The 14,110-nt window shown below is 42.8% G+C and overlaps 1 protein-coding gene across 1 annotated transcript in view; it reads right to left on the reverse strand.

Annotated features, from left to right (window-relative positions):
• PLS1 (plastin 1) overlaps window positions 1-14,110 on the reverse strand; it is a 64,433-nt gene that overhangs the window by 20,815 nt on the left and 29,508 nt on the right. Inside the window, exons 8-12 of the mRNA XM_069975411.1 lie at window positions 10,333-10,475; window positions 9,110-9,196; window positions 8,519-8,711; window positions 3,383-3,461; window positions 2,916-3,030 (exon numbers count right to left, since the gene is read on the reverse strand). Coding sequence (XP_069831512.1) covers window positions 2,916-3,030; window positions 3,383-3,461; window positions 8,519-8,711; window positions 9,110-9,196; window positions 10,333-10,475 — 617 coding nt within the window. The remainder of the gene's footprint in view (window positions 1-2,915; window positions 3,031-3,382; window positions 3,462-8,518; window positions 8,712-9,109; window positions 9,197-10,332; window positions 10,476-14,110) is intronic.

Genomic DNA, 14,110 nt, shown 5'->3' on the forward strand with positions numbered 1-14,110 from the left:
GTTTCCTGTTCTTAGCTGAAAGGAGTGGCACCCAGTGTGGTCTTCTGCTGCTGTAGCCCATCTGCCTCAAAGTTCGACGTACTGTGCGTTCAGAGATGCTCTTCTGCCTACCTTGGTTGTAACGGTTGGCTATTTGAGTCACTGTTGCCTTTCTATCAGCTCGAACCAGTCTGCCCATTCTCCTCTGACCTCTGGCATCAACAAGGCATTTCCGCCCACAGAACTGCCGCTCACTGGACGTTTTTTCTTTTTCGGACCATTCTCTGTAAACCCTAGAGATGGTTGTGCGTGAAAATCCCAGTAGATCAGCAGTTTCTGAAATACTCAGACCAGCCCTTCTGGCACCAACAACCATGCCACGTTCAAAGGCACTCAAATCACCTTTCTTCCCCATACTGATGCTCGGTTTGAACTGCAGGAGATTGTCTTGACCATGTCTACATGTCTAAATGCACTGAGTTGCCGCCATGTGATTGGCTGATTAGAAATTAAGTGGTAACGTGCAGTTGGACAGGTGTACCTAATAAAGTGGCCGGTGAGTGTATTTCAGTGCAGTAACCTGGCACCAACACTACTCAATGAACTGAGCCATCTGTATGTGCCAGAGCCATGTCTCTGCCTAAAAGCTGATTGTGGGGGTGCTGGGTGTCGGCATGGTAGATTCAGACAACATTTTGGCTTTTTCCATAATACTACTTACCACAGCCCACTGCATTGAGAAGGGTGGGGGTAGATCAGAGGTGACCTATCAGACATTTATGACATATCCTGTGCATATGTCATAAATGAATATGCAAAAGAGGAGTCCGTGGAGCCTCATTGAAGAGTCTCAAAACACAGGGCTAAACAGATATCCCTCCGGGAGGCTCCACGGGCTCCTCTTTTGCATATTCATGTTTCCTAGGGGGCAATGCACCTAGGACTTCACTGCTTTGAGCGCTTTCACTAGCAGCCGGCAGTGTTGTCGTTTGGCTGGTCTCCCTGAGTTCAGCAATCTGTTTCTCTTATGGCTCTACTAGGCATTGCTACCACCTAGCCAGAATCCTGCTCCACACTGATGAGGGGCAACACCCTGAAACAGCTGTATGTGGATGGTTACCTAGCCTTGGTTTATCCCTTGTCATTACATTGACTTATAGGGCCACTTAATATGGTGGTTTTGGTGGTTTCCTAACAGGAGCTGCCCCCTGGCTGGATCCTTCCCGGAGGGATATCTTGCTAGTCCTGTGTTTTGAGACTCTTCAATGAGGCTCCACGGGCTCCTCTTTTGCATATTCATGTTTCCCAGGGGGCAATGCACCTAGGACTTCACTGCTTTGAGCGCTTTCACTAGCAGCTGGCAGTGTTGTCGTTTGGCTGGTCTCCCTGAGTTCAGCAATCTGTTTCTCTTATGTCATAAATGAGAAGATATATATAATAAATCAATCAGCTAAACCCCAAGTGCACATGCCACAACAACTTCTCTTAAAGTGCAGTTTCCGCAAACAGCCCAGACTTGACTAAAACTGCTGCACTATATATATCATAAATATCTTGGACAGGAATATCTCTTTCAGTAACAAAATTGTTATTTTAGTAATCACATAAGTAACTCAATTACAGATTCACTAAACTAAATATGAGAACCTGCTCATAATATCAATATGTTATCAATGTATCTTTAAAGCGACTCTGTACCCACAATCTGACCCCCCCAAACCACTTGTACCTTCGGATAGCTGCTTTTAATCCAAGATCTGTCCTGCAGTCTGTTCGGCAGGTGATGCAGTTATTGTCCTAAAAAAATACTTTTAAACTTGAAGCCTGTGCCAAACAGGAGTATCTGTGCCCTAACTTTGCACCACCCCTCCGTCCCTCCTCCTCTTCATCATTAGGAATGCTCCAGGCATATTGCCTCTTATTCCCCACCTGTGGCAGCCAGGCACATGGGCTGGATCAGTAAGGACCTGTGCAATGTTCAGCATGGAGAAAATGTTTCAGTGGAATTCCTAATGATGAAGAGGGTGGGGAGGAGGGACGGAGGGGTGGTGCAAAGTTAGGGCACAGATACTCCTGCTTGGCACGGGCTTCAAGTTTAAGGGTGCATTCACACCGACAGGATCTGCAGCAGATTTGATGCTGTGTTCAGTTATTTAAATGAAATCTGCTGCAGAAAATCAGCTGCAGATCCTGTACCTGTGAACGCACCATAAAAGTATTTTTTTAGGACAATAACTGCATCACCTGCCGAACGGACCCCAGGACAGATCTTGGATTAAAAGCAGCTATCCGAAGGTGGTTGGGGGGGGGGTCAGATTGTGGGTAGTCGCTTTAAGGAGTGCTCCAGTGAACATTTCTTTTTTTTAATTAACTGTTGTCAAAAAGCTATACAGATTTATAAATTACTTTGAAATATTTTTAAAAGTAATATCCAGCCATCCATTTCTTATCAGTTGCTGTATGTCCTGCAGGAAGTGAAATGTATTCTTTCCTGTCTGACAGGGTGCCCCCAGCTGCCACCTCTGTCTGTGACAGAAACTGTCCAGATCAGGAGAAAATCCCCATAGAAAACCTCTCCCGCTCTGGACAGTTCCTAACATGGACAAAGGTGGCAGCAGAGAGCACTGTGTCAGACTAGAAAGAATACACCACTTCCGGCAGGGTATACAGCAGCGGATCAGTACTGAACAGATTGATTATTTTAAACAGAAGTACTTTACAAAACCTATATGACTCTCTTGCACCACTTGATTTGAAAAAAAAAAAAAAATTCCACTTGAGGTCCCCTTTAACCATAATTATAACCACAAAATGTGATCAGTTTTAACAAAAAAACATTTTGCAAAAAATATGCAATCACTCTAAGCTCCTATTCAGTGAAATATATAGGGAGGTTATGTAGATGGCATAACTAACAATATACCAGACTCACAGACCTTTTTCATATGTCCACCTAAAGCTGCAAATGGTGGTTTATTAACACGACTCCAGTCAACAGGCACTCGCGTTTGGTCATACAGCTGGAAGATGACCATAGAGTCTGTTAAATCACTAGAAATAAAGCAAAAAGAGGTTATGGTCCATTCCAAATACATTAAAACAATATTATAAATATAACCCAGCCTACTTTTCCCCTGTCCAAGGGGCACTCTGCAGATGTATTTCGTGTGCTCAGAGCATAGTTAAGTATAAAGAGAACCTATACCTACCTTGCTCTTCCCCACCAGTGTCCGTCCCAACTGCAGACATCAGTACAAGCACAAGTACTTAGCCAATCAATGGTTCAGGTTGGACAATATTGCAGCCACTGATTGGCTGGTCACATAATTACTAAAGTGTTTTTTTGTCCTGCCCTAAAATCATGCACATACACGTATACCACAGTGATGAAATACTCACTTACCTGTATAAATGGTTTACATAGGGGTTCACACCAAGTGAATTCATCCAGTTTCGGAATGTCCTCTCCTCATTGGTTTCTCCTGCATTTTTGAATGACAAAAAACATTAACAAACATAATACACATCATTTAACGTTCTTATAATTACTTGGGACTTTTAGGTATAGATTACTTTTTTAAAGACTGGACTTAATAAAAATGCAGAAATACCAGCTAATATAAAAATCCTTATATATTAGACAGAGAGATGACAAAATAAAAACAGCATTGAAATCAGGACACGAGATGCTACAAAATAATATCTGCAATTGTGCAATGATGTACAATGCACTCGGAAAGTCTTTAGACTCGAGCATGCTCTGCATTTGAATAGCATTTGCTAAGGAAGTTTGACCAGTGGGTCCAGTTGCCATCATCTCTACTTCGGGACCTTTCACTTTTTTTACATTTTGTAATGTTGCAGCCTTGTGCGATAATTTAAAAAAAAAAAAAACATAATGAGAATGTGAAATTAGAATTTTATAAATATTTGAAAATTTAATAAATATTAAAGGGAACCATTCACCCCGTGGCCCCCGTTAGAAACAGACATACAGTAACATAAAGGTCAATATACTTACCACATCGCTCCCGGTCCCGTCCCGGATCCCGTTGTTGACACGGAGAAATCGCCGATTCTTCTTCTCGCGCCCATTATGGTAATGAGCGCCGCCGGCCCGAAGTCCAGCCTTCTCCCCGCCTCCGACACTTGATTGACGCCGGATCTTCTTCCTCCTCGTCTTCTATCTTCTCGCTGGATCCCGCGCAGGCGCCGTGACAGTCGTTTTCGGCGCATGCGCAGTTCACAATTGAAGCCGCTCCGCAGCTTCACTGTTTACTGCGCGTGCGCCGATTGGCTCGAACACGTATCCTGTTTACCGCGCAGGCGCAGAAGAGGTGACGAGACCATCGCAACGGCGCCTGCGCGGGAATTCGGCAGAAGACTGAAGACTGAAGACGTCAATCAAGTTCCAGGAGGCGTGGATGGGCGGCGACGAGAAGAGGACCTCATGAATAAGTTGGACTCGTCCGTCGTTTCCTATGGACGTTGGACTCATCTCAGCTCATTACCATAATGGGCGGGAGAAGAAGAATCGGCGATTTCTCCGTGTCAACAACGGGATCCGGGACGGGACCGGGAGCGATGTGGTAAGTATATTGACCTTTATGTTACTGTATGTCTGTTTCTAACGGGGGCCACGGGGTGAATGGTTCCCTTTAAGAACTTAAGTTTCACTTTGACATTAGTATTCAGACCCTTTAGAAATGTATCTTTAATGGCCTCCCATTTCATCTGTGAAATGTTTCTGCAGCTTTAATGGAGTCTCTTAAGGTAATTTCAGTAGATTGGACAAGATTTGGAATCACACAGCTCTGTCTATATAAGATAAACACAGCTGACAATGTATATCAGAGCAAACACAAAGCCAAGAGGAGGAAAGAAATGCCTGTAGAGCTCAAATACTGGACTGGTTGTAAGAGTACAAAACATTTGCTGCCCAGAAAGTCCCCAAGGTCACGGTGACCTTCATAATTCTTAAAGGGATGAAGTTTGGAACAAAGTATTTAATAAGGGGAGAATGGCCTTGGTAAGAGAGCTGGCCAAGGACCAAAATGATCACTCTGGCTGAGCTCTAAAGATCAAGTGTGCAGATGGGTGAAGCTATCAAAAGGTCATCCATCATTGCAACACAGCAGCGGTCTGGACATTATGGAATAGTGGCCAGAGAGAAGCCTCTCCTCAGTCAAAGACTCATGAAAACCTGTTTAATGTTTGAAGGAAAAAAAAAGCACCTAAAGAAATTTCAGACTAGGAAACAAGATTCTTTAATCTAATAAAACCAAAAGCAAACGTTTTGGCCTCAATTCTAAGCATCTTGTCTGGAGGACACCATACAGTGCTCATCACATGCCCAATACCGTCCCTACAAGGAAGCATGGTGGTAGCCCCATAATGTCGCAGCGGGAGGGTTCAGTGGTTGGGGCAGGGAGACTGGGTTGAGGGAAAGTTTGATGGAGCAAAGTACAGGGATATTCCTAATGATACTGGATACTTATGTCAATGCAATATTTTAGTTTTTCCATTTTACACATTCTATTTTCATTTTGTCATTACGGGGTAGTGAGTGCAGAATAATGGGAGAAAAATTTATGTTATTATTTTTGCACAAGGCAGCAACATAACAAAATATGAAAAAAGTTGGAAGGACTTTCCCGAAAGCATTGGCAACAGAAATAAACAATCACATTTGGTATGAAAAAATTTTGATTTTTTTTAGTAAGCCTTGTCTATATTATTTGGACTAGTGCCAGTGTAATGCAGATTTCAATGATTTTTCTGACATCACAATACATAGTTGAAACCTGCACATAGCTATTTGTTTAGCAGGATTGTGCATGCACATTACATCAATCTCATGCAAAGTATAGGCCTAGATTCAGCAACAGGCAATAACAATAAAATATTCCAATTTGGCTAACAGCTACTTAAGGGTTTGAGTGATTCTGTATGGGCCCTGTCCTCTGATACATTTCTAAGCATGTATACGGATACTATAACTTTACACAAAGTACAGGCTTTTTACAAAATGAACACAATTATATTAAAGCAGAAAATGAGTGAATTTCTCAATAATAACAATGTTCAATGTTTTAGATTTTTGCCTGTTGACAAATCTATATTGACCTGCCTGACATCCCACAATATGTGCAATTGAACAATTGCACATGCTTTTCCAAATAACAGAGAAGGATGCATTGAATCTAAAGTTATAAAGGGTATATTGCTAGGAATTTAGTGAACTGTGAATATTTGACTCCTGGGACCCCCATGATTCTGGGTCATAGCTGTGTACCCTCCACTGTGGTGCCTAAACAATGGTACCCATGGAACTGAATTCATGTGAATGTGGTCAGCTGCAGTACTCTGTACAACCATAATACTACTGTAAAATGGGAGAGATTGCTAAATCGGTGCTGGCCTTCATACCCTACTTACAATTGGCAGGGTGACAAAGGTTAGAGATATGACATCATATTATAGGATGGCAATAACCTTTTAATAAAGGTTATCTCTACCTGTCTACTCTTACTGTAAAGACCCAGTTAAACAGCAGCACAAATCTCAGCTTCCGGGAGACAATGCTCTCTGTTACACAACAATTTAGTCAGCATAATGTCACTGTGTGGTTACAGAGGTTTTGGTGCTGTGTGACAAGAGAGCTGACCATACAATGCAAGCACCCCCAAAATTATATGCTACTGAATGTGGATGTGTAGCAGCTGTACACGTGCACAGTGAAGACTTGTCCTGCTCTGTGCACGCTCAGGGATGACAGACAATCAATACCAAGCCATGTTTGTGAGTGCACAAGGGGCTGGAACGTCCTACAATAGGTCTGTTTTTTAAACAAAGAAATCAGCAAATAAGACAGGGGAGCATAGAGCACCATTTGATAGGAATACAGACACCTAGTGGCCATATGTATAATGCTGATTTAAACGTAGAAATGTTTTGTTTTTTTGTTTGTTTTTTTAAAGGAGAATGTGAATTTTTGCGTTTTGGGTTCAGTTAGGTACTTAATTGATCATGTGGATTATGTGCCATGTATGCATGGTAGACATTATCTTTCAAACCAAATGGCTCATGCAAAGCCATCGTCTATAGCAAAGTCACTCTAGTTGAATACAAGTCTGAATATACTGTACCTATTACATATGTGAGAGTAAAGTCTAGGGTTCACAGATTAAACAGAAAAACATCAGAATTATGACAAGCACTAATTTAAATATAACTATATACCATCATTAGTCCTGAACAAGGAAAAAAAACATGTTTATTGTCTCCCTAAGGTGGCATAAATCCATCATATAACATGAGTCCTGAATACTACATATTATATTACATACTACACATATAGAATACTATCCACTACCACCCATGCTGTATTACATTGAACAATGATTGATCAGCCAGGGCTGCACGAAAATTGCTAGGGAAGTTCATGCAACCCCTTCTTTTAATCAGTGTCGGACGCACGTCTCTTACACAGCGACATATGTGGCTGAGGGCGGATTATTTTTTGACAGGTTTAAACATTTGCCCATTTGTCAGCTAATAACTGGAGATATGTGACCCATAGGGCCTATACAAACAGCCTAGAGACATGTCAAAAGTTTCATTAGTCATGGTCTGGGCGTTTAGACCCCCGTCAGTCATTAGCTAGAGCTGGGAGAAGCACATGAGATGGGCACCACTGTAAGTCTGCTGCAGCTAGACAGAGATCACAGTATCTCTAAAGGACCCTTTACATGGATCGATTATCGTTCAAAAAAACTGTTAAATCGTTAAAATTTAGGAGATAATCTGGTGTAAGAGTGGCAACGATCAAACAAATGCAATTACCATCTTATTTACGATCCTAATTACGATCACAAACGACTTTTCATAGCGATTTATCTTCTCGTCTAAAATTATTGCTTGTCGCCCGCTAAACGAGCGCTTTAGCGATTTATCTGCACATGTAAAAGGACCCTAAAGCTCCTAATACACATAGCGATATTGAGGAGGAAGCGAGATCTAACCTGTCAGATGAGCGATCGATTCTATCTCATTCCCCGCTCGCTGCCTTTACTATTAAACACACACACGGCAGGCAGGAAGGATTTGGGGGGGGGGGGGCAGGGTCTGCTTCCACCACTCCTATTACTTCACCATCGTGATTGTTTTGATTCAACATGTTGAAATAAAACAATGGTGTAATAGGGCCTTTAGGATCAGTTGCAGTCTGAATACCCAGACCTATGACCAATCAAAATTTTTTAGCATTACAGCACCCATTTAATTGCAATCAATGAGGTCAACATACTTTTACTGCAATTGTTTGAAATAAAGGAATTGATGCATATGCTTTGGGACGTTATGTGCACTGCATCAATATGTGAGTATACTATGTTGCCTTATGGGCTGGGGGGGTAGATCAGGGATTGAGTGTTTTATGTATGGCCTGTTTTGTATTATCAAAATCACTAATAAAAATATCCATAGCTTTCATGTTAAGACGTCTATAATATTCAGGAGTTTTTGTGATTTAACTTACCTTCTATCTGGTTTAGGAAATCGTAGCCATTGGCTTTGCTCAGAGCTGGATACATATTAAAAAGATTTGCTACAAAAGCCAAATTGAGTTTAGGGTTCCCAGACACGACATCAGACGGTGTCACAAATTGTTTGCAGCCCAGTTTGTCTGCTTGGTTCAGCATGTAGTTCGCCCTCTTCAGATCATTGGGCTCCTACCAACACAACATATATTTATTATATCCCTTTAGTCTTATTACACAGGATCCACATATAAGGATTTATACATACATTTGTTTATTTGCCATATGTATACTCTCTACAATGTATTCTCTAAGCAATCCATCATTTTTTTTATGCTGTAGAGATATCCATAACAAAAGACGGAACGTCCTATGACAAATCATCCAAATGTTCAAACTTCTGTACAGTCAATGAAGGAAAAGGGACTGATGCGATAGAATTCAGAAACTATACATTGCAGTATAACTAGTATAGTATAACTATATTAGGTAACTGCTAAAATTGTGACATCACTACATTCAGTACAGACAAATTCATGAAATAAATAAAACAAATACAGTGCTCAATAAGAGTAAAAGTCTAAACTTACATTGAACCCGGAGAAGTCTATGAAGACATCATTAAGACCGTCCTTGGGGGCAATTTCTCTCAACAAGTGGAAATAAGCTTTAGAATCCTGTATTAGAAAACCAGACAACAACTATCAATGTATACCTCTAGGGGGAGAAGATCACACATACACATCATTATCAAAACTAAGCACTGCTTCCGCTCCTCTCAGTTTTATTCAGCTTAAAAAGAATGTACCATCAGGTACACTCTCTTTAAAAACGCATATGAGTCGACCGACTCCGCGGTCCTTTGTTTGAACCGCGGCCCGGTTCCCCCTTATGGCACCGTTCAATTCATGGTTACCGTGACAGGGGGTGAAGCACAGGAGGTGGGCTGGCCCACCCCCAGTGGGAGGAAACCCGCGCCCCTACATGACACGGCCCCATTGACTTTAAAGGAGCCGCGTCATAAAGGGGCAGGGGTTTCCCCCCACTGGGGGGTGGGCCGGCCCGCCTCCTGTGCTTCACCGCTGTCCCGGGAAACCATGGATTGAACGGTGTCCTACGGGGGAACCGGGCCACGATTCAAACAAAGGACCGCGGCACCGACTCATTTGTGATTTTAAAGAGAGTGTACCTGATGGTACATTCTCTTTAAGGCTATGTTCACACACTTTAAAATAACGGCTGCCATTTTAATTTAAAGTCTGTGGAAACAACGACCGTTGGTTCACACAATGTCTAAAATAATGCTGTTTGCAGCGGCCGTCTAGTTAATGTTTGTTTCATTAATTTGTAACATTTATTGAGCGAACACAATCCTTTTACCGTAATTATATATGTTAAATTTTATAGAAAAGGACTTTAAAATAGCCACTTTCATTGTGTAAAAAGGTGGCCATGCGAACGTAAATTTGAAAAATGTACCAGTGGCAGTCATTGTATATTGATACTCAAAATAACGGACGTGGTTTTGAGTATTAAATAAGGACTGTGTGAAAGAGCCTAACTCAGGACAGACCATAAGCCCCTAGACCTTGCTCCATGGTCAGTTCTGATGCCCATTGTTGGAATTTTGGGCAGTGGATGGAGGTCAGCATGGGCACTCTCACCAGTCTGCAGTTAAACAGTCCCAAATGAGGCAAGCTGCAATGACAGGAGCCAATGTGACAAGAAATCAATGTAATCAATGTCATCTGTCAGTGGTTTCAATGTTACATCTGAAAGGTGTGTGATACATATTCATAGTCTCAGACAGTACCTTAATATCTCGGCTGAAGTTAGATATGTTTGGCCACTGAGCATTAGTGAGGTGGTAGTTCACCCAGCGGAGCAGGAGCTCTTCAGGGGAAAGTTTCATTAATGCTTCCAATGTCTCTCCATCTTTCAATAATGCAATCAATGCTAGATGAAAAGGAAAAACAGACTATTACAATGTTATGAGATATACTGTATACAGTACAGACCAAAAGTTTGGACACACCTTCTAATTCAGAGTTTTCTGTATTTTCATGGCTATTAAAGTTGTAGATTCACACTGAAGGCATCAAAACTATGAATTAACACATGTGGAATTATATACTTAACAAAAAAGTGTGAAACAACTGAAAATATGTCTTATATTTTAGGTTCTCCAAAGTTGCCACCTTTTTCTTTGATTACTGCTTGGCACACTCTTGGCATTCTCTTGATGAGCTTCATGATGTAGTCACCGGAAATGGTTTTCACCTCACAGGTATGCTCTGTCAGGTGTAATAAGTAGGATTTCTTGCCTTATAAATGGGGTTGGGACCATCAGTTGTGTTGTGCAGAAGTCAGGTGGATACACAGCTGATAGTCCTACTGAATAGACTGTTAGAATTTGTATTATGGCAAGAATAAAGCAGCAAAGTAAAGAAAAACGATTGACCATCATTACTTTAAGAAATTAGGGTCAATCAGTCCAAAAAAATGGGAAAACTTTGAAAGTGTCCCTAAGTGCAGTTGCAAAAACCATCAAACAATACAAAGAAACTGGCTGACATGAGGACCGCCCCAGGAAAGGAAGACAAAGGGCCCTATTCCACAGTAACGATAATCGGCCGGATCGGCCCCATTTGGCCCGATTCGGCCGATTATCGTTTGGTGAAATAGAGAGAACGATCATTATCGGCTGATCGTTCATTTAGGGCCAGACCTAAAATCATCATTCCCCCACCGCGCATCGCTACGGTTGAATAGCGGTGCGCGGCGGGCGATTTGACAGGCTGCAGCATCATACATTACCTGTCAGGTCTTCTCCACGCTGTCTTCATCCCTGGGTCCTGCGCGCTCTATCTTCAGAATGGCCAGCTGACGGAGCGCTCAGCCAATCACAGGCCGGGACCGCCGCGGCCTGTGATTGGCTGAGTTTGGCCAGTCAGCTGACCGGCCATTCTGAAGATAGAGCGCGCGGGACCCGGGGATGAAGACAGCGTGGAGCTGCAAGGGCTGCAAGGACATCGAATCGCCGCTCGTTTACATCGCTGATCGGGCCCTCCTCGGCCCGTGGAATAGGACCCAAAGAGTCACCTCTGCTGTGGAGGAGAAGTTCATCTAAGTCACCAGCCTCAGAAATTGCAGGTTACCAGAAGCTCAGATTAGAGACCAGATCAATGGCACACAGAGTTCTAGAAGCAGACACATCTCTACAACAACTGGTAAGAGGAGACTTTGTGCAGCAGGCCTTCATGGTAAAATAGCTGCTAGGAAACCACTGCTAAGGACAGGCAACAAGCAGAAGAGACATGTTTGGGCTAAAGAACACAAGGAATGGACATTAGACCAGTGGAAATCTTTGCTTTGGTCTGAGCCCAAATTTAAGATCTTTGGTTCCAACCACTGTGTCTTTGTGCGACAGAGAAAAGGTGAACGGATGGGCACTACATGCCTGGTTCCCACTGTCAAGCATGGAGGAGGAGGTGTGATGGTGTGGGGGTGCTTTGCTGGTGTAAAAGGCATACTGAACCAGCATGGCTACCACAGCATCTTGCAGCAGCATGCTATTCCATCCGGTTTGCGTTTAGTTAGACCATCATTTATTATTCAACAGGACAATGACCCAAAACACCTCTCCAGGCTGTTTAAGGGCTATTTGACCAAGAAGGAGAGTGATGGGGTGCTACACCTCCACAGTCACCAGACCTCAACCCAATGGAGATGGTTTGGGGTGAGCTGGATGGCAGAGTGAAGGCAAACGGGCCAACAAGTGCTAAGCCTCTCTGGGAACTCCTTCAAGACTGTTGGAAAACCATTTCAGGTGACTACCTCTTGAAGCTCATCAAGAGAATCCCAGATTGTGCAAAGCAGGAATCAAAGCGAAAGGCGGCTACTTTGAATAACCTAGAATATAAGACATATTTTCCGTTGTTTCACACTTTTTTGTTAAGTATATAATTCCAAATGTGTTAGTTCATAGTTTTGATGTCTTCAGTGTGAATCTACAATTTTCATAGTAATGAAAATACAGAAAACTCTTTGAATGAGAAGGTGTGTCCAAACTTTTGGTCTGTACTGTATATATATATATTATTACACACTATAAACTAACATGTGTACATGTGATGGATAAAACTCATAAATGGAAACAACCAACACCTCTAACATTCCTGTGTAATTCATGGGTCCTCTAGATTACTTTATATTACAGACTGTGAAACTTTTATGTTCCGAGGAATACGGTGAAATGATCTGCATAATACTGCAGCAGGAAGAGCTTCCAATACTAAAATAGGAATAGCACATCTATGCAAAGATTCAGAAAGGGTTTTCTTAGGTTGGGAATAAAAGAATAGTAAAAATAACAAAATTTACTGAATTTACTAAAGTTTTGATACAAGCTCATTTTCCTAAAGTCCTAAAGTATTAAATTTTTTTGTGTTTTTTTTTTCCACCATGCTACTAGGGCAGTCACCGATTCCCAAGCACCTGTCGAGCATGAAGCACTGTGGGCTGGCCCCTAGTTTGGCGATCTCCCCTTCCCTCTTTGACATTGATTTTAATGGAGCCGCGTCACAGAGAGGGGGCAGATTGTCACACTGGGGGCCAGCCGGCCCACCTCCAGTGCTTTATGCCTGGCTGGTACCTGGTAATATATGGCGCTGTCCGCAGGAACTGGGCCGCAGTTCAAAAAAAGATCTGCGGCACTGGCATCTCTGTGGAGGCGGTGGTCTATTCATGTAAAAAAATATGTTTGTATTAGTGGTACATTCACTTTAATTACTTTGTGTGAACTCAGCCTTAAACAATTAAGAATTCACACCCCCCCTGTCCACTCCAAGGGCACCGCCAAATTCCATCATCTAACAGTGTGTTCCCAGCAAAGTCTGCTGCTGCGATGACATCACATTGTTCACATGGCTATAGCCAATTAGAAGTTACATGCTGTACATGCACGCAGAGATTACGGAGGCCAGTGATTTGGTCATTTAGGGTTGAGTAAAGTGATCTTTGGATTTTTCTAAAGGCCTGTGCTAATTTTCTAGAAATCTCCCTTAAAGTGACACCGTCACCCCCTATTTGCATTTTGACTGCTCTCCACAGGTGTAAAGGGTAAATGTTACAGCTTTCATTACTTATTTTATATTATACCTCATGGTGCTTGTTATGTTAAAAAGTAGGGATGGTCCGAACCGAGTAATGATTCTCGCTGTCTGCCCGCTCCGTGTAGCGGGCGGATCCAGCGGGAGGACCGCCTGGAAAAATGGGATACAGCCATAGGCTGTATCCCATTTTTCCAGGCGGTCTTCCCGCTGGATCCACCCGCTGCACGGAGCGGGCAGACAGTGGGAATCCAATGGGATAAACCCGAGCCTCGGCGGGTTCGGCCCATCCCTATTAAAAAGTCGTTTTTATCACCTGTTGATTGGTATATGGGGGTGGGGCCTCGCAGTCTATGTGCCACATCGCTCCGCCCCTAGCGTCACTTAGTCCTGCCCCCATTTTTGATGTCATCGCTGCATAGGCCCCGCCCCCTCAGCGACCATTGTTGTGGGACAATCTAGAGGGTGGGGCCTAGTGCT

This window comes from Dendropsophus ebraccatus, chromosome 6 (genome assembly GCF_027789765.1).
Source record: "Dendropsophus ebraccatus isolate aDenEbr1 chromosome 6, aDenEbr1.pat, whole genome shotgun sequence".
Lineage (NCBI taxonomy): Eukaryota > Metazoa > Chordata > Amphibia > Anura > Hylidae > Dendropsophus > Dendropsophus ebraccatus.